Genomic DNA, 19,650 nt, shown 5'->3' with positions numbered 1-19,650 from the left:
AGAAAAGATGCCGGTTTAACTGCAAGCCTGGGCCAGAACTGGCACTGTGTTATTTCCCTGTATCCTAATCTTCAAAATCATCTGATTCAAGGAGGAAGAGAGAGAGAGAAAAAAAGACTAGTACTCCTCTTGCTGGGAGGATGGCAAGGGCACAGTGCATAAGAGCGTGTAGGATAGGAGACATTACTGTTGCCATTTTGGAAAACATGATCTAGCTCAATGTCAAATAAAGCTGGTAAAGCAGTGGTCTAGACCAGTGGTCGGCAAACTGCAGCTCGTGAGCCACATGTGGCTCTTTTTGGCCCCTTGAGTGTGGTCCTTCCTCAAAATTCCCCGGCCTGAGAAAGTCTATTTTGAAGAAGTGGCATTAGAAGAAGTTTAGTTTAAAAAATTTGGTTCTCAAAAGAAATTTCAATCATTGTACTGTTGATATTTGGCTTTGTTGACTAATGAGTTTGCCAACCACTGGTCTACACAGACAGTTTAAGATTAGCCTATTTGGGTTACACATACATCTCCTCGAGAGGGATTCAATATTTAAATGTCAAAGTATATAACCCAAAATTTTGTTATACCACCTATCTCTGTTTCTCTGTTTTGATTTTACATCAGATGATGTAATGATAATCATAATGATAACAAAAAGATTTTTATCTGCTGAGCACCATTTATGTGCCAGATGTTGTGCTAATGGCCTTCAAATTATCTCAAAGCCCACACCAACCCTATAGATTATGTACTATTGTTATTGATGGTATTTTAAAAATTCTAGCTTTCTTCTGGGATGTCAAGAATTACTAAAAGGCAGCCATCTGACATTTTTGTTAATGTTGCATTTGCCCAATGTTTTTTACTTTTTTTTTTTTTTAAATGTGGATGTGACATGAATGAAAGTGAGTTCACCTTGTATATAGTTCAGTCTTATAGACAAAGGTAATTTAAAAAACTTGGATTATTCTTGTTATTAAATTAAGAAAGCTAACAAAACAGGAACAGTTAGAAAGAACGTGGATATTATTCACTGGAAAATAAAAACTAAAGAAATAAAACAAAATGAAAATTAAGCATTAGACCTTAAGAAAACTAAAATAAAAGGCTTGAAATTATATATTAGAAAGTCATACTAACTATCTGGGAAAAAACATAGAATAGCCAACAACAAGACATGGACTAGAAAAATTGAATTTAAGGGGGAAAGGGGCTCTGGGAACATGGGCAAAAAGGCCAGATTTATAAGGGAAAGAAACTTGATTGTCATGAGATTTTTCAGTGTTTTATGCCAGCAAATAATAGACTAACATTTAAGGGACTCAAAAAAAATATAGCCCAAGGATTTTATATCAAGCCAAACTAAACTTTGTGTATAAAGGCTACAAACACACCATCATGAGTATGCAAGGAATATTGTTCCCATGAGCTTTTCTTAGAAATTAACTGGAGAACACACTTCAGAACACCAAAATGACCAGGAAGACATAAGCCAAAGGACTTGTGGTAAACACTACATATATATATACACACACACATATATATGTGTGTGTATACATATATATATGCGTATATATATGTATATATACATATATGTATATATATTTGTAACACTAAGAATAAATGGAACATGAGGGAGACAACATAGTATGAAATTATTATATGCCCTGACAATACAGATAAAGTGACTATCAAAAAGGGGAAAGTATAGGAAAATAGAGTAAGTTCAGTAAAAGGTGTATTGTTTTAAGTTAGATGTTTAGGGATAAAAAAGAGTGGGAGAAAAAAATGCTGCTAGTTAATTTCAATCAATATATTTCTTAGTAGGAACAAAGAACATTAACTTACAAAAGGGAGAGAACAAGAGTTTCATATAAAGATCTTTATATAAAGGTAATAATTTGAATAAAATACTAACCTTTTTTAATGCCAGAAAATATATAAAGAAAGAGATTTGACAGAGTAATAACTTTGTAACTTCATAATAAAATACTGTGTGTGTGTGTGTGTGTGTGTGCGCGTGCGCCCGCACATAAGGCAATATGAATATGTCACATAAAGCCATGATAAAACTAAGGCCAAATTTACTAATCACATCAATATATGTAAATGAACACTCATAAAAACAAAATGTTCCATATTTCATATAAAGTCATCTAAATTAAAGAAATACAGAAATGTAAAAATAAATAAATAAAAGAACAAGTATTCTAGACAAATAAGAGAAAGAGTTAAAGATTTTGATATTTAACAAATTAATATTCAAAAAAGCATTAATAGACAACAAAGGACAAATTTTAATTCATGGGATCCATTTCAGGGAGCCATAACTCTTTATTGGCTCACTTTGTTTCAAGGGCCTTCCTCACAGTCTTCTTTAGGCATCTTTCTCCCCAAAGTTCCACACCAATACTCCTCTTCCTCCACACCAAGTCCCTCCCCTCATCTCTCTACTCTTCTGCTTGGAGCACTCAGGTGCGCATCATTCCTGATGCATGACAATCCCCACAGTTACTGAGAAATGCAGTGTGCTTCTGCTTTGACTGCTTTTCTCTGATGAGGAGTCGCTCCCTGGAATTTCATGCTATCATATTCTCTTTCTCCTTACATAGAACATTTCAAAAGTTAACTGAAAATACACACATCGAGATGAGGTGGATATAGCATAGAGATGAGGTGGATACAGAATAGAGATTTTGAGCCTGGAGACCCTCACCTTTCTTTTTTTTATTATTAATTTATTGATTAAGGTATCACATATTTGTCCTCACCCCCCATTCCAATTCCCCCCCCCAACACCACTCATGCCCCCAGCCCCCTAGTGTCCTTGATTACTGGCTAGACTCATATGTGTGCATATAAGTCCTTAGGTTGATCTCTCCCTTTATCCCCACCATCTCTTTGAGGTTCAACAGTCTGACCCATGGCTCCTTATCTCTGGGTCTGTTCTTGTTCATCAGTCTATGTTGTTCACCATTTCCCTTAGACCCTCACTTTCTAAAGTCACATCTACTTGCACTTGTTCTCAACCTTTCTTCTTCTTTAAAAAAAAATATATTTTATTGATTTTTCACAGAGGGGAAGAGAGAGGGATAGAGAGTTAGAAACATCGATGAGAGAGAATCATCCATCAGCTGCCTCTTGCACACCCCCTACTGGAGATGTGCCCGCAACCAAGGTACATGCCCTTACCGGAATTGAAACCGGGACCCTTCAGTCCGCAGGCTGACGCTCTATCCACTGAGCCAAACCGGTTTCAGCATTCTCAACCTTTCCAATGCTGCGACCCTTTAATACAGTTCTTCATGTTGTGGTGACCCCCAACGGTAAGATTATTTTTGTTGCTACTTCATAACTGTTAATGAATCATAATGTAAATATCTGTGTTTTCCGATGGTCTTAGGCTCTATAGCAGCGATTCTCAACCTGTGGGTCGCCACTAGCAGGGTCGCCTAAGACCATCAGAAAACACAATGGGGGTGAGGGGGAAAGGAGGAACCTTTGTAATAATATGAACAATAAAGCTTTATTTTAAAAAAAAGAAAACACAGATATTTACATTGTGATTCATAACAGTAGTTATGAAGTGGCAATGAAAATAATCTTATGGTTGGGGTCACCACAACACGAGGAACTGTATTTTAGGGTCACGGCATTAGAAAGGTTGGGAACTATTGGCTTAGGGTGTTAGGTATGATCCGCCTCAGTGTGCTGTGGAGCAGTTAGGCTGGTTCCCACAGACAGAGCGAGCTTTGGAGGCAAGCATATGACACCCACAGTTCCTTTCCTCTCTTTATATTTTCTTATTGGCTTGCACTGTATAAATATAAACCAGAAGATCAGGAAGCATATTTCAAATCAGATAAAAAACTTAGCTGCCTTCCAGAAGAGAGTAAAAGTTACATTTTAATGTGTTTTCAGAATAAAATCGAACACGTTCAGAGATTAAGGACATTTATTGCCTCTCTAAGCAACCTTTTTTCACCCCCTCAAAATGTGAGAGAATCTTAACCTACAATATTTAAGAATCAACTGAAAATATATGCTCAATGGACAAAAAAACGTGGAGTTCAGAGACATCTTCTCGTGCAGAAGCCAACCCATTTTGTCCCCTCAAAGTTCTCCTCTAGGGAGGAGGGGGGTGGAATTTGCCTGATGGGAGAGACCACAGTTTCCAAGACTCCCACGTGGGTTTCCTTCAAGATAAAAAGAAAAGAAACAGCTGTCTAGTGTGCATGTTAGCACTCTGAGTCTTTCTTGTGTGTGGTTCTGACAGTTGAAATTTTTTCCCAGAGATGCTGATAGCTTTTCTGAACATTTGATAATTTAAACACTCTTTCACATAGAAAAGGGTGGGGAAAGTGGGGCCATTTATCTTCTCAATGGAAATTTGATCCTCGTTCCTTCTTACCAATAAATGAACCTAATTTCTCAAGTAGTGTTCTTTTCTGAGAGTTATTAGAATATAAATTGATAACCTCATAGAAATTCCATGGAAATCACAATATATAGTGTGAAAGTTTCTAAACCATAAATCTCTCTAAAAGTAATCCTGATGGACCTGACTCCTAAGGAACATTGCTTCAATCACATTTTTTTTTAAGGGGAAGAAAGAAAGAAAAAAAGAAAAGAAAGGCCACCAAGAATAGCTTACAAGACAAAACATGAGACTCAAATACCACACATTGGATTTACCTTCATTATTTTCTCCTCTTAGATTTTTAAAATATCCCCCAGATATTCAAGGTAGATTCTCCTACTGAATTTATGCTCAGAGGAAAACAAAACAAAACAAAACAAAACAAAACAAAACAAAACAAAAAACACACTTGAAATTGTTCCCTGGTTGCTTTTTTCCATCTATCCAATTTCTGATAGTTCATCTAGCTTTCAGAAGACAGGCAATTCAGACATAAAAAGGATGTACATACAAAAGATAAAAATAATTGGTACTGCAAATTAAAAACATGTTGAGAGATTAATATACACTGAGCTGCTTGATATTAAGAAGCTCTAAAATATAATGTATTGGAAATGTGAGGAGCAAAAGGAACTTCCATGTTCCGATAGGGGGGTGTAATTGGTTCAACCATTTTGGAAACCAGTTGGCATTATTTTGTAAAATTGAAGTTACAAATATCCTATAACACAGCTATCCCATTGCTAGCTACAGACCTTTGAGAAACTTATGCTGAGGATACATGTAATGGAAATTCTAGCAGCATGTTTATGATAGACCCAGATGAGAAACAGTCAGAGGTCTATTACAGTAGAGAGGAGAAATATAAGAGAATTCAGTGAAAATGAGGTACAGTCATTGAGGCAAATCCTTATGGTCTAAGTCATTTGGGCATTTTTGTCAGCTGGTTTGAAATAATTTGCACATTGCTCAGAGCTGGGGAGAAACAGCTGACTTTGGTACTGTAATAGTCTATCTCAAGAGGTGAAAACTTGTTAATTTACTCAAATGTGAAATTGCTCAAAGTTTTACAAAAGAGTTGATAAGCGAGACAGATTATGGCAAGAAAAAGAAAATGTGGGAAGTGAATTCTGAAGGGAGGAACAGGCTATAGGCAGAATTCATTTGTTGAAACTCATAATCCCCAGTGTGATAGTATTTGAAAATGGGCCCTTTTTAGGTAATTTTGTTTATATGAGATTATGATGGTGGGGCCCTCACAAGAGAATTAGTGCCATATGAGAAGAGACATCAGAAAGCTTGTTCTTGCCCTCTCTCTGCACTCTGAGGACACAGTGAGAAGAATGCCATCTGCAAGCCAAGAAGATAGTTCTCACTAGAAACAGACTGTATTTGTACCCGGCTTTGGAATACAGTCTCTAGAACTGTTATGTAAAGCCCTACAATCTTCAGTATTTTTTTAATGGCAGGGCAGGTTAAGCTGACTAATACAGAGCAAATATACAAGAACTAGAGACCCTGTGCACAAAATTCATGCATGAAGGGTGGGTAGTATCCCTCAGCCCAGCCTGCACCCACTCCAATCTGGGATCCTCTCACATTCCAGGATTGCTGGCTCCCAACTGCTCGCCTGCCTGCCTTCCTGATTTCCCCTAACCACTTCTGTCTGCCAGCCTGATCACCCACTAACCACTCCCATGCCAGCTTGATTGATGTCTAACTGCTCCCCTGCTCCCCTACAGTGGGTGTAGCAGAGGTATGGTCAATTTGCATATTACTCTTTTATTAGATAAGATACATTAAGAAAAGCTTTACCTGCCCTTTTTAAAGGAGGGACAGGCTCTGCTTTGTAAACTATATGTGCAGAGTTAGCAACTGTTTCCAACTGTCATAATTGATGCAATCAATGTATTCTTATGGTTCAAGGCAGGTATAAAATCTGCATTGTAATAAATTACTCTTAATGAGTTTAAACCGGTTTTGTAAAAAGAGAGCTTACTTCAGATTTCATCCAGGCTAATGTTCTTCCATGAATAAATATTTCAATGCCTGTTTTATTATGTATGTATTGTTCTTATTTCTGTAGCTAAAGAACTCTAGAAAGCAAAAGAAAAAAGAAAAGTGCAGATTTACCAGTGTCAGAGATATTTATAAAACATTTTATTTGGGAAAAAAATGAGGCTATTTTCTTTCTAATTGAAGGAAAGGACAAAACAAAAAGGTATTGTGTTGTCCTGGAGAAAATCATTATACAAGATCATCTCTCTTTGACAAAGCATTGTTTTCTACATCCAAATATTATAAGAACACATCTTCCATAGTTAATGCTCAAATTAATTGTTTAAACATCCATTCGTTGTTTTATATCAAATTATATTTTTATCAAACTTGCAAACAATTTTCCAATTGGACCTCTAAAAACTCAAATTTATATTATTTGAGACCAAATAAATGCAGATACATATAAATTGTTTTGTCAGTAAACTTATCATAGGACATAAGACCATTTCTGTCTGAAAACTGATTTTTTACAGACAAGTGTGCTTGTATCTTAAGAAGATAACACCATAGAGTTTTTATAATAAACTTTTACTCATCTAGTATTTTTTACTTGACTCTCCACTAATTTTTTTTCATACTGAGTAGATAAAAACATCTCTTTATCTGAGGCACAAAGAGGTTGAAGTATATATTCAAACAAGTGCTAATGAGTAGAATGTAAACTCTAGAAATGCGAATTTTAGGCTACATCTGAGTTAACTGGCTTTAAAAGAAAACATTAACTCTGTCCAGACCAGCTGATCAGAATTCCAGTATAGACTTGAAAGGTGATTTGAACAGTGATTATATCTAATTACCTTTCCATAGAGGTCTCCAGACCTGACTCTGGTAACTCCCAGGAGCACTCCCTAGGTGAAGATTGCATACTTCTCACCCCTGATCCTGCCCCCAGGTTCCTCTCCCCAGTGCATTCTCATTGTTTTCCTGATGTGAAAGTATGTTATATAGGTATGATGCTTTGATATACTGGGAGGCTTCACTATGGAAGAGTAAAGCCGTAAGAGTGATAATATCTAGATTAAAGACTGAATTCCTGGTGATTATAATAATCTTTAACATAAAAATTAACATATCCTCCTTTAGGCTTGATTTGAGGATAATTGAAATAGTTTCAAAATTTCAGCATAGAGACTAGTATATAGACTTCCAAATAGATTTTTAAAAAGTATTGTGTTAAAATAAATATAATCTCAGATTTGATTTAGTGATTATTCAGAAATTGCTTATTGGAATACATCACAATGATGAATCAAACCTTCCTATTAGAATACTCACAATCATACATTTAAAATACTAAAGTGATTGATGTCCTAAGTATTTAATGATGGACTTTATTATATTTAAAATAAGTGAACTCTTATGAAAATAATTCTTGATAATAAGCTTCTATTTTAAGTTTTCTTTTTTTGAGAGCATGATCATTTTAAATCTTTACCCTTAAATGTTAGTCTGGTAAAGAAACTGTGTGTGGGACACAAACAACATAATTAAATCATAAAACCAGTAGCCTAGTTGTTGAGGATTGGAATATATTTATAGTCTCTTGTAGAATTATATAAGCATGTTTAGCTAATGATTAAACAGGTTGTTAAAAATTAACTCATCCATGTAACTTTTACCCCATTTTGAAAGTGGTGGAGTGTGAACAACAAAGCTGAGTGTTTGTCTTTATAAAATGTATAACCCTGAGATTTTGTAACAGATCTACTTCACTTCATGAGGAAGTAACTCTTTTTGTAATATTTATTTAGGCAAAGTTTCTCAGGTCACTGTTAAATAAATCTAGTTAAGTAAGAGTATTGCATGTTAAAGATTTAAGAATTCCTAACCACACACTCTACATTAACTTTATTTTCTAATATTTCCGCTTGCTGAAAAGTTTTAGGTTCTCAGAAGCAGTATGGTATAATAATTGATTACTTATATAACTTTTATACTCTGCTGCAAATAGTTTAGGGGTTATAGACTTATCCTTTTTATTTCCAATGTATGTAACAAAATACTTTTATCTTCCTCATCGATATTATATGGAATAATTTAAGTCTGTGTATGTAAGACTTGTGTAATAGTAAAAGAGAAACAGTATATTCTTAAAGTATTGTCAGTATAATGGTCACGTTTCTTAGACTGGTTATAAAGTAAATTGACTGGTGATTGATGATAGAGCTTGATCATTTTCAATTACAAGTTTTACTGCTGCCAAGGGCTTAGAAATTGTTGAGCCCATCAGAAGAATGTAGTGAGTTGGTAAATAAACAGGAATTAAAGACTGATGTCCCATCTTATATTTCAGTTTAATTCCCATTATTTCATGTTTCCATTTAAAATGTTTAACTTTATGGCTATTTAAAAAATAACTATTTTATAAGTAATAGAGTCTCTTGGGTAATCTTTAAAATATTACAGATAAGGTTCAAGTCCACTTTGATTATTAAGTCAATTCCACAATAGCATCTTTTTCTGAAGGGTGAGCAAATCTCACATGGTGAATGTACCTGTTTAGATTCGATTTAGTTAAAAATACTAGAAATAAAAGCACAGTAGCTGAAACAAAATTTAAACTCTCTTCAGTCCTGTATTCCAGAAATGCATATGGTGTCAATCAGATTGGTTGGTGCTCCGAGGTGTCCGGAATCCACTATTATCCATAACAGCGACCTCCGATTTACATCAAGGTGGCAGCTGGAGCAACAGTCATTATACTGCATTCCAACTCTAGGAAGGAGGGTACCTTTCCCTTTTAAGTACACTTCCTAGAAGTTAAAAATCATTTTCACTGAGATACTATATTGAGTTAATGAAAGCTGATAGCCATTTCTCTTTAATTTTTCACAGAAGGAAATAACCAGGTCCATTTTAGCTCCTAAATATTTTTCACACCCAGCCCTTCCTGTCTTTACCACCACCACTTTAAATCAGGTCTGCATCTTAGTAAGCCTTAGTAACAGCCCCCTAACTAATCCTTCCAGTGTTACTGTTCTCCAGGCTATATTTCTCATAGCTACTGAATATTCTTTCTAAAACACAAACTTGACATTTTAAATTCCTTGCATAAGACCTTCGTGGTTCGGCATTTTCTGGAAGACAAGGTTCATGGTCCTTAAAGTAGCATCCAGGCCTTCGAGGAAGGGCAGCACATCCTGTGGTTATGAGAATGGGTTCTAGAACCAGACCACCTAGGCTTGAATACAGGTTCTGCTCCTACCAGCTGTGTGGCCTTACCTAATGCTTATAACAGTATGTCTTTAAAAATGTTAGCTTTCATTAATATTGTACAGTTTCTCCCTCACTTCCCGCACTTATTTTCTGACTGCTTTGTGATTACTTAAGGGCGCCCTGCAGTTTTATGTGTCTATTTTTGCTTTCCTTTGTAGTTACCGATAACCTCTCTTCGTCTGCTACCCTTATTCCTGCCCCAACCTAGCTAATCTTGTCTCATCTTTTTTTTTTTTTAATACAATTTCATTGATTTCAGAGAGGAAAGGAGAGGAAGAGAAAGATAGAAACATCAATGATAAAAGAGAATAATCAATTGGCTGCCTCTTGCATGCCCCACATTGGGGATTGAGCCGGCAACCCAGACATGTGTCCTGACCAGGAGTCAAACTCCGATCTCCTGGTTCACAGGTCTACATTCAATCACTGAGCCACACTGGCTTGGTGTGTCTCATCTTTTAACATTTAGTTAACAGTTGCTTTACAACTTAAGATCAAGTGACTTTTGCTTGAATAGATAGTATACATCTTTTAACTCCTCTGATATGTATGCCTATCTCTATTATAATTATCTCATAGTGTGACATTATAATGTTTATGTATCCAGCACCTCTATGAGACCACAGGCACTGTGAGAGCAGGAATTATAAATTATATTTCTCTCATTCATTTTAGTGTCTGTCATAATTCATTTTAAATTCCTTGCATAAGACCTTCGTGGTTCGGCATTTTCTGGAAGACAAGGTTCATGGTCCTTAAAGTAGCATCCAGGCCTTCGAGGAAGGGCAGCACATCCTGTGGTTATGAGAATGGGTTCTAGAACCAGACCACCTAGGCTTGAATACAGTAGTCAAATAATAAAAAGATTTGTTGAATATATGGGAATCTGCAATATAAGGAAAGGATTGTTATATTGTAAGTCACTCTTGGATTCACTCTTCTTTATGTGGTTCAGTGCTGCTGGGTTCAGACTTTTGTGATAAATTTCCTTTAAAATTTAGTTCTAGAGAAAGGCATTTACACTTTACATTCTTAATGCTTCTGTTTATATGACAGAGATAATTCAACCTACAGTAGTTTTCTTTCTTACCTTGATTATCTTTATCATAGAGCTAAACTTAATACTCAGTTCCAATGACTGAATTGGCTTAGGTGTGTATTATTTTAATTTTCTTATAGTGAATAAATAAAGTATACTTACATTATAATAAATGTAAAATTACTGTGGGTAAAAATAAAATTATTATGGTTACCATGTGAAGGGCAAATATATTGACTTTTCCTGTTGTGACAAAAACAAATGAAAAGAGCATGTGAATACAATTCACTGTATCTGGCATGAGCAATGATGAGAGAGATTCATCCCCATAATATACATGATATGGGCATGTATATTACTTGTAGACTTAATTGCAATTACTCATAAATGAAGGCTATAAGTGTATGAAATTAAATTGAGAAATCTAGATTATAATAATTGTATCTGATTTATAATGACTACATATAACATGTAATATATAGTTTTGGTGTTATAAGAAAATTCTCATTTGAATGAAGAAGCATAATTTTTGTCCCCAGAGTGTTCTAAGTATATTTGTTATCTAATATATTATAATCGGAGACCTGCTTTTTCTAGGACATTAACAAGTGCTGGTAAAAACCTGCAAGAAAATTTTCTGAAAGCTCTGGCAGTGAGAGAAGAAGACAATCGCAATGGGAAAGTGAGTGTGAGTACATTCATCCAACAAGTAAAAAATGTGTACACTAATGGCATAGCTAGTATATAACATACTAACATAGTTAGTTAATAAGAGAACTTTTTATGTCTTCCTCAAAGGTAATTCATGAGGGCTATAATATGGCTTTTTATTATTTATGTATTATAGGCATATATGTAGAACATTTTTATTCTAATTTATATCTGTCCAAGTAGCCAAATTGTGAAGAAAAAAAAAAGGATTCTGTACATCTATTGCAGATAAAATACCTATACTTGGCAGATGGTTGTCACCCCCAACTCTGTGTTAATCCTTCATTGAAATTCCCTACTGCTTTTCAGCTCAACCACCGAGTAGACTTCTCCAAGTCATATCATCCACTGGTTCCCATGTTGTGCCCCCACCTACCTGATTTCATGTTACCTCTAGAAGATAGTCATAGAGTCTGCCCTGTAGTCCTATCTTGGGGGCTGTGATAGAAACCATATAATAAATGACATGATTTTGAATAATCCAAGGAGAATATGTTCTTGCTTTTAAATGTTATTAAAACATTTTCCAGTTTCAAATATGTCAAGTTGCTAATATTATTTAGAATGTATTTACTTTTATTCATTGTTAATATATCAGTGATAAGTCTTCTGTGAGTCTTAAAATGTTCTAAGTCAAGAATATAGTTGTATGCTGAAACTGTTATAAGTGACTTACAGAAAAATAATCATAGTAGCATGATGAAACATTTAGAGCAACAGGAAAAAAATATGTGAATATGGAGGTCTGTTTCACCAAAGTGTTCTCACTAAAAAAGTTGGAATTTTTCTTAGGACCTTTGAAAATTCACATACAGAAAAATTGTCAAGGTACTTTACAAAGAAAAACATCACATCTTAGCTATATAATTGTATACCTGGACTTGAAATCTGGGAAAGCTTCTTGAAAGAAGAGGGCTGAGTGAGGTTTAAACATGTGAAGTTGGAAATCTGGGCAGAGACTGGACTCAGGAGAGCCTTGTAATCACAATAGAAAAAGTTGGAATTTATCTAACTCTAAATAGTAAAATAAGCCAGAAAGATGAGAAGAAAGGCAGAAAAATGTAGTGTCACAGGAATCCATGATAATGACTATCAAATGGGAGCAAATGATCATTAATGATTAAGCAGGATAAGGACTGAAAAAAAATCTATGGTGTTTGGCAATATATATATATATATATATATATATATATATATATATATACACACACACACACACATATATATATATATATATAAAAATTTAGTCAGGGATGTAAAGTACAGCATAGGGAATATAGCAAAGAAAATATTGTAATAACTATGTATGCTATCAGGTGGGTACTAGAAATGTTGGAGTGTTCCCCTCATAAGTTATATAAATGTCTAATCCTATGTTGTACACCTGAAACTGATTCAATGTTGTATATCAACTGTAATTGAAAAGTTAAAATAATTTTTTAAAATTATTATTATTATTTATTTTTGTTAATCTTCACCTGAGAATATTTTTTTCCCATGGCTTTTCAGAGAAAGTAGAAGGAAGGGAGGGGCAGAGAGAAAGGGAGAAACAGGAAGAAAGAAACATTATTGTGAAAGAGACACATAAACTGGTTGCCTTTCACATACGTCCCAACCATGGATGGGGAATGAACCTGCAACCTTAAGTGGGAAGGCTGGCATTCTAACCATGGGGCAACACTGGCCAGGACAGTTAAAATAATTAAAAAATTATTTGACAAGTACAAATTTCATTCATAATAAGGATGGAAATCAGATTCTATAGGTTTGAAAAAATGGTTCATGTTAGACACTAGTACCAACAAGTGCAAACAGCTTTAGTGAGGGTAAGCCCGTGTTTTTTGTTTTTCACCACAATGGTATACTTCCTATCTAGTTCTCCTAAATATAAGTCAAATCATTTCACTGTTCACGATTTCAATTATAATTTAATTGATTTAAATCTCTATTATATCTTAAATAAATTACTATAACAGCCTCCTAAGTGATACACTTATGTATTTTCTTGCCCAACTTTCACCTATTTTTCAATCACTCAACACATATTTCTTGTGCACCTGCTGCGGCACTGCAGATTTTATGACCTTCAAGAGTTTATATTTTAGAAAGGAAGACAGAAAACAAGTGAAATTAACATGGAACAATTGATTTAAGCTCTGAAAAGATGCTTTGGAGAACATAAAACTAGAAAATGAAATAGTCATTGAATGGTGTATTTCATTGATTTAATTACTGGATACAGAAAAATCACTTTGAGGAGGTGACATCTGATAGGACTTGAATAACATGGAAAAGATAGCCATGGAATTTGAGGGAAGAAACACCTTACACTGATAAATATTTTAGAAAAATGGTGCATTGAACTCCCCTGAGATAAAAGAAATCATGGCATATTCAAGAGATGGTAAGAAGACCAGGATGGCTGGAATATAGTTATTGAAGGTAATGATAAAGACAGATGTAACCAGAGAGAGGTCAGCAGCCAGATCTTATAGGTTCTAAGAAATTTTGATTCTCTTATTTAAATTTAATTTTTTATATTTATTATTTTATTATTGTAATAGAGAGTCAATGGGTGGTCTTAAGTGAAGAAGTGACCTTATCTAGTTTACACTGCCGAAAGATGGATCTCCCAGCTGCCAGGTGGGATGGAGATGTAGGAAAGAGAATTAGAGCAGAGGCAGGAGAAGTTAGAAAGCTCTTGTAACTAGCCAGCAAGAGATGATGTTTAAAACAGGATGGTAATGGTTGAAATGGAGGGAAACATCATGTCCATGTTTTGTAAGAAGATCAGACAGGACTGATAGATTGCATATGAAATATTAAAAAGGACATCGGGATGATTTCTAGGTTTTTGGCTTGAACAAGCAGGTGGATGGATGATGGTGACACTTTGGCAAGGGAACTCTGGAGGAGTGCTGATTTCAGGAATCAATAATGAAATACTTCTGCTTTGGCAATATTAATTTTTGATGTCTATCTGATATCCAAGTGGAGAAGTTGATTGGTCATTTACATATATTGGTCTGGACCCTACGGGAGATGTCTTGGTTGGAATATAAATCTAAATATTGAATAGAAAGTTCTCATTTTCTAAATGGTATGTAAAGTCATGGACTTGCAAAAGTTTACTAGGCAGAGAATATAGGTAAAAAGGTTGAAGTCCTATGAAAAATCTTTAGGATATTCCAACATTTCAAGATCTGGATGTGTGGAAGGGACAGACAGCGATACTGGGAAGTAGTAGGTATGAGGAAAATCAAATGAGAGTGATGCTACAAATATGGGAAAAGAAAAATTTTCCAAAGAATGAATGCTCAGCATCTCAAATGCTGCTGACAGGTTAAGTATGATGATATGTAGTTTCCCATGGCTGCCATAACCACTTACTACAAACTGGGCGGTTTAAAACAAAGGAAATTGATTGCCTCACAGTTCTGGAGACTAGAAGTGGGAAATCATGGTGTCAGCAGAACCATGCTCTCCCTGAAGGACCTAGGAGAGAATCTGTCCTATGCCTTTGCCTTAGCTTTGCCAGCCATCACTGGGATGTCTTGGTTTATAGAAACATCCTTCTCATCTCTGCCTCCATCATTACATGGCATTCTCCCTGACTGTCTTCTGCTCTTAAAAAGAAGAGCATATCGGATGACCCTTTCTCCCCAATGGAATATGAATCCATCTTAATTTTATTACATATACAAAGAGCTATTTCCAAATAAGGTTATATTCACAGGTTCCAGGAGTTAAGACCTCAACATCTCTTTTGGGGTTACACAACTCAACCCACCAAAATTGATTTGCTATTGTTTATGGCTCGATAAACCATGGTGAGGGCTGTTTCAGTGGACTGCTGTGGTTAAATGTTTTATTGGAGTAGGTAGAGAGAACAAAAAAGTATATAAATGAAGATAAGGAGAAGCAATTATTTTTGAGGAATTTTGCAATGGAGCATAGTGTAAACATTGTGCAAAAGCTGGTGTAGTGCTTGGAGTCCAGGAAGTTGTTTTGTTTTATTTTAAGAAGGATTAATATTAGCCTATGTCTTTTGTTAATGAAAATGATCAAGTAGGCAGAGAGGTATTGATGGTGTAGGAGAGAAAGGGAAAGCTTTATGGAGAGAATTCCTTAAAAGGAGGGTGGGATCCAGAGCACTATAAAAGGGTTTGCCTTTGAGGGGAGCAGAAGCTTCTAGTGTGATTGCAGCTGGAAAGAAGAAGGCGGTGACAGGCACTTCTGCTAAGTTGTCTGGTGGATCTGGATTTGGGAAGATGAGATAGCTCGGCAGCAATTTTATATCTATTTCCAATGCATTGTCCCTCCAAATGTTAAAATACATCCTCATGATTTTTTTTTTTAACCCCCAGAGAAGGCCCTAAATTTAACTTTTATTCCTAATGCTAAGTAGTTACCATCTAATGTTGGGTTTATGGTCACTGATTGGGAAACTGGAATCTTGTCAGTCTCATAGCTTGATAACTTTAAATACAATATACTAGAGGCCCTAAGCACGAAATTCGTGCACAGGGGTGAGAGGGGGTGTTCCTCAGCCCAGCCTTCACCCTCTCCAATCTGGGACCCCTTAAGGGATGTCCAACTGTCTGTTTAGGCCACAGATCGGGCCTAAATGGGCAGTCGGACATCCCTTTCACAATCCAGGACTGGTGGCTCCCAACTGCTTGCTCCTAACTGTCCTCCCCTGAAGGCCTGGTCAACCCTAGCTGCCCTCCCCTGCTGGCCTGGTTGTCTCCAACTTCCTGATCCTGCATGCCTGGTCCCTCCCTCCTCCAACTGCTCTCCCCTGCAGGCCTGGTCATCCCTCACTGCCCTCTTCTGCAGGCCTGATCACCCCCAACTTCCCTCTCTTGCTGGCCCGGTCACCCCTAACTACCCCTCCCTTGTCAGCCTGGTCACTCCCAACTGCCCTCCCCTGCTGGGCTTATCACCCACAACTGCCCTCCCCTGCCAGCCATCTTGTGGTGGCCATCTTTTGTCCACATGGGGGCAGCCATCTTTGACCACATGGGAGCAGCCATCTTATGTGTTGGAGTGATGGTCAATTTACATATTACTCTTTTATTAGATAGAATAGCCATTTTTTTTTTTCAGGTCTTTGAATTTGATGTATTATAATCAGCAGCAATATACACATCTTTGTATCAAAGGTAGCATTTCCAGCTTAATTTTCTATTTCCTATTCTTGTATCAAAACAGACCCAAGTAGTTTTATAGTAAACTACAACACAATACAACGTATTTAGAAAGACCTAATTATTAGGATCAAAATCTTACTTAAAAACCATTTACTAAATGGATATGCCTTTTTTTTTAAAGCAGTCCTATCAAATATGCAATGTTCATGAGATTTGAATTTATATTAATTTGCTGTCAGCAAAAATTAATGTGAATTTTATGAGGCCCAAAATCTCCAAGGGAAGTGACTATTTCCTAAGCATTAGGGCTTCTCTATGTAATGTGTGAGTGCAAAATAAGGGGAGAACTTCTACCCAGAGGCACATTTGCTGCTCTTTTTAATTCATCTCATTAAGAATACATGCTAAAAAGATTATGATATGGTTTCAGAATTGACGTAGGTGACCTGCGTGACCAATAAAGCTTAAAGGACTAATTCAATAATATTCCCAGGTAATTTTATTTAAATGTATCTAGGAAATTAGAAGATTAGATTTAGTTTCCCACACATAGTGTTTTTAATTTTATATTTTAAGTGAAGTTGCAAATGCTATTTTGTATAATTGAATCTTGATCTAGATGCCCTCTTTCTCCCTAATTGCAAAATTAAGTTATTAGTTTTCTCCATTAGCCTTAACTTTATTCTGCTATGGAGCCTGACACTCTGGAAAATAGTACTCCTCTCTGTTCCCATCCCCTCTTGTCCCTCCCCATATTTTAAATAGCTAAGATATAGGATTATTTGCTTATTGATATGATTCCCACAAAGCTGCTGCTTGGACATGTAGTCTCAGACTGTGCCCTGGGAGGAAACAGGGTTTCAAAAAATTTTAAAAGCTTACATAACTGCTACTTAAAGAATAAACATTCTTGAAAATGTACTTCCTTAAAACTTTCAGTGGTTCAAAGGGTGAGTTGTCATAGATATTGTTTAGATTAAATTATGTTTTAAAAGAACTTGTAACTAATTCAGATTTATCCCAATTTAATATAAGAATCAATATTACTTAATGAATACTTCTGAAGTTCATATAAGGTGAGACAAAAGTAGGTTAACAGTTGTAGGTACATGAAATAGTTTTTTTTGTATTATTATTATTATTATTAATCGTATTATTTTCCATGTGAACAACTATAAAACTACCTTTGCACAACCCTATATAATAAATAGTATATATAAGTATGTATTCATATACATCTGTGTATTAATATACACTGAGTGGCCAGATTATTATTGTCTCTAAACACATAATAATTTGGTCACACAGTGTATATCCTATATAATAAAAGGCTAATATGCAAATTGTCCCCTCTCCCAGGAATTCGACCAGCAGGAAGGCCAGCCAACTGCCCATGTCCCCTCCCCCTGGCCAAGCTGGCTGGACCCCACCCATGCACGAATTCATGCACCAGGTCTATACACATACACACACACACACACACACACACACACACTGAGTGGCAATTATTATGTGTTCAGAGATCATAATAATCTGGCCACTCAGAATATGTACTTATTAATACATACATATATAAGCATTATATATACACACATCTACATTTCTTTCTTTACCTCCTTTTGAAAACACTGTTTTAAATGACTATGATGTTCTATGCATTCAGTTTAGACAAAATATTGAGCCTTTGTGCAATGCATGTACAAAAATATTTAAAAGGATTATGTAGTACTTCAAATGATAGGCACAATGAAGTTTTTTATAATAATATAACTACTTAATTTTATTTTAAGTGTTAGTATGAATACATTCTATTTCATGCCTCATGTATTTCATATTTTTAAATTCTAAAATGATTAAACATTTTCTCCTCATTTGCAAGCAGATTTATTGTTTTTTGACTGTTCATGCCATGAAATTTTCAACACTACCACCATAGTTAGGCATTCATTAAGTGTATGTTTATGACAAGTGCTTGGAAAAGCACATTAAACAGGTCTGGTTCTAGATATCCAGAAATTCATCCAGGAAGTAGATTTTCAAAAATTTTTATTCTTTGAGTAGCAGTTATATGTGCTTACAAAATATGAGTGTTGCAAATCACAGCACTGCAGACATATGTCAGAAAATGCACAGAGAACTGAGTGCATTGTGTTAATAAATAAGATACTGCAAAATGCATTTTCTCAGAAAAATCAGTGAAAATGTCAAAACAATCAAGTATTTAAATGAAGCTGAGGTTAAGAATATTTTTTTCTTGCAACTTCCAGAAATATCTTAATAGAAATGGTACAAAGGATGCTTGAATGAAGATATAACATCTTGAGAATATTTTATGTCTATGATAGAGACTAAGGAGAATTTTAGATGCTAATATGTGCTAATAATTTTAGATGCTAATAGAATTTTAGGTGACTGTATGATGAAAAGATTACATAGGAAATTAGAATAAAGAGGTAAAATGGGTTATTCTGAGATGATAATTTCCAGTTTCTTTCTAAACTTCTCTGAGGTATTTATATAGTTTATCAACCTCTTTCTTTCCTATATTGGTATCTGTGACATAAATATCTTATAGTTTTCCTACTTTATTTTGATTCAATCTTTAGCTTGGGCTGAGCTCTTAACCCCCACTTGGCCTGCATCCCATCTCTTCCACTGTACACATTTTCCCTTGGTGAATCATTCAGAACCATGAACTCACTGAGTATATGCTTCTTTCTGCCAAATCAGAGGCCTGGATCTTTCTGACCATTAGCTTATTAATTTATTCAGTTATTTGTTATGGTGATAACTGGTTCTGTACAAGCACTGCACTAACTTCTGGAGCTACAATAGATAGCGAATGTATATGAAGCTTAGAGTTGCTTGGGAAAGAAATCATATAATCAAGTAAGCATACAAATAAAGCAAAATTACAATTGTGATAGATGCTATGAAGAAACAACACAAAAATATTCTGGTTGTGTATAATCGGACAATCCCTGAGGGATTCCGGATTGTAGAAGATGCAGGCTGAGCAGACCCCCTCCCACCCTGGTGCACGAAATTCATGCATTGGGCCT

The 19,650-nt window shown here is 35.5% G+C and overlaps 1 protein-coding gene across 1 annotated transcript in view; it reads left to right on the top strand.

Annotated features, from left to right (window-relative positions):
* CFAP299 (cilia and flagella associated protein 299) overlaps positions 1-19,650 on the top strand; it is a 511,892-nt gene that overhangs the window by 189,054 nt on the left and 303,188 nt on the right. Inside the window, exon 3 of the mRNA XM_084883088.1 lies at positions 11,322-11,412. Within this exon, the coding sequence (XP_084739214.1) occupies positions 11,322-11,412 (91 nt within the window). The remainder of the gene's footprint in view (positions 1-11,321; positions 11,413-19,650) is intronic.

Source organism: Pipistrellus hanaki (genome assembly GCF_964339955.1).
Source record: "Pipistrellus hanaki genome assembly, chromosome: 1".
In the NCBI taxonomy this organism is placed as follows: Eukaryota; Metazoa; Chordata; class Mammalia; order Chiroptera; family Vespertilionidae; genus Pipistrellus; species Pipistrellus hanaki.
Note: the sequence above shows the minus strand (reverse complement) of the source record. Positions and strands in the feature narration are given on the sequence as shown.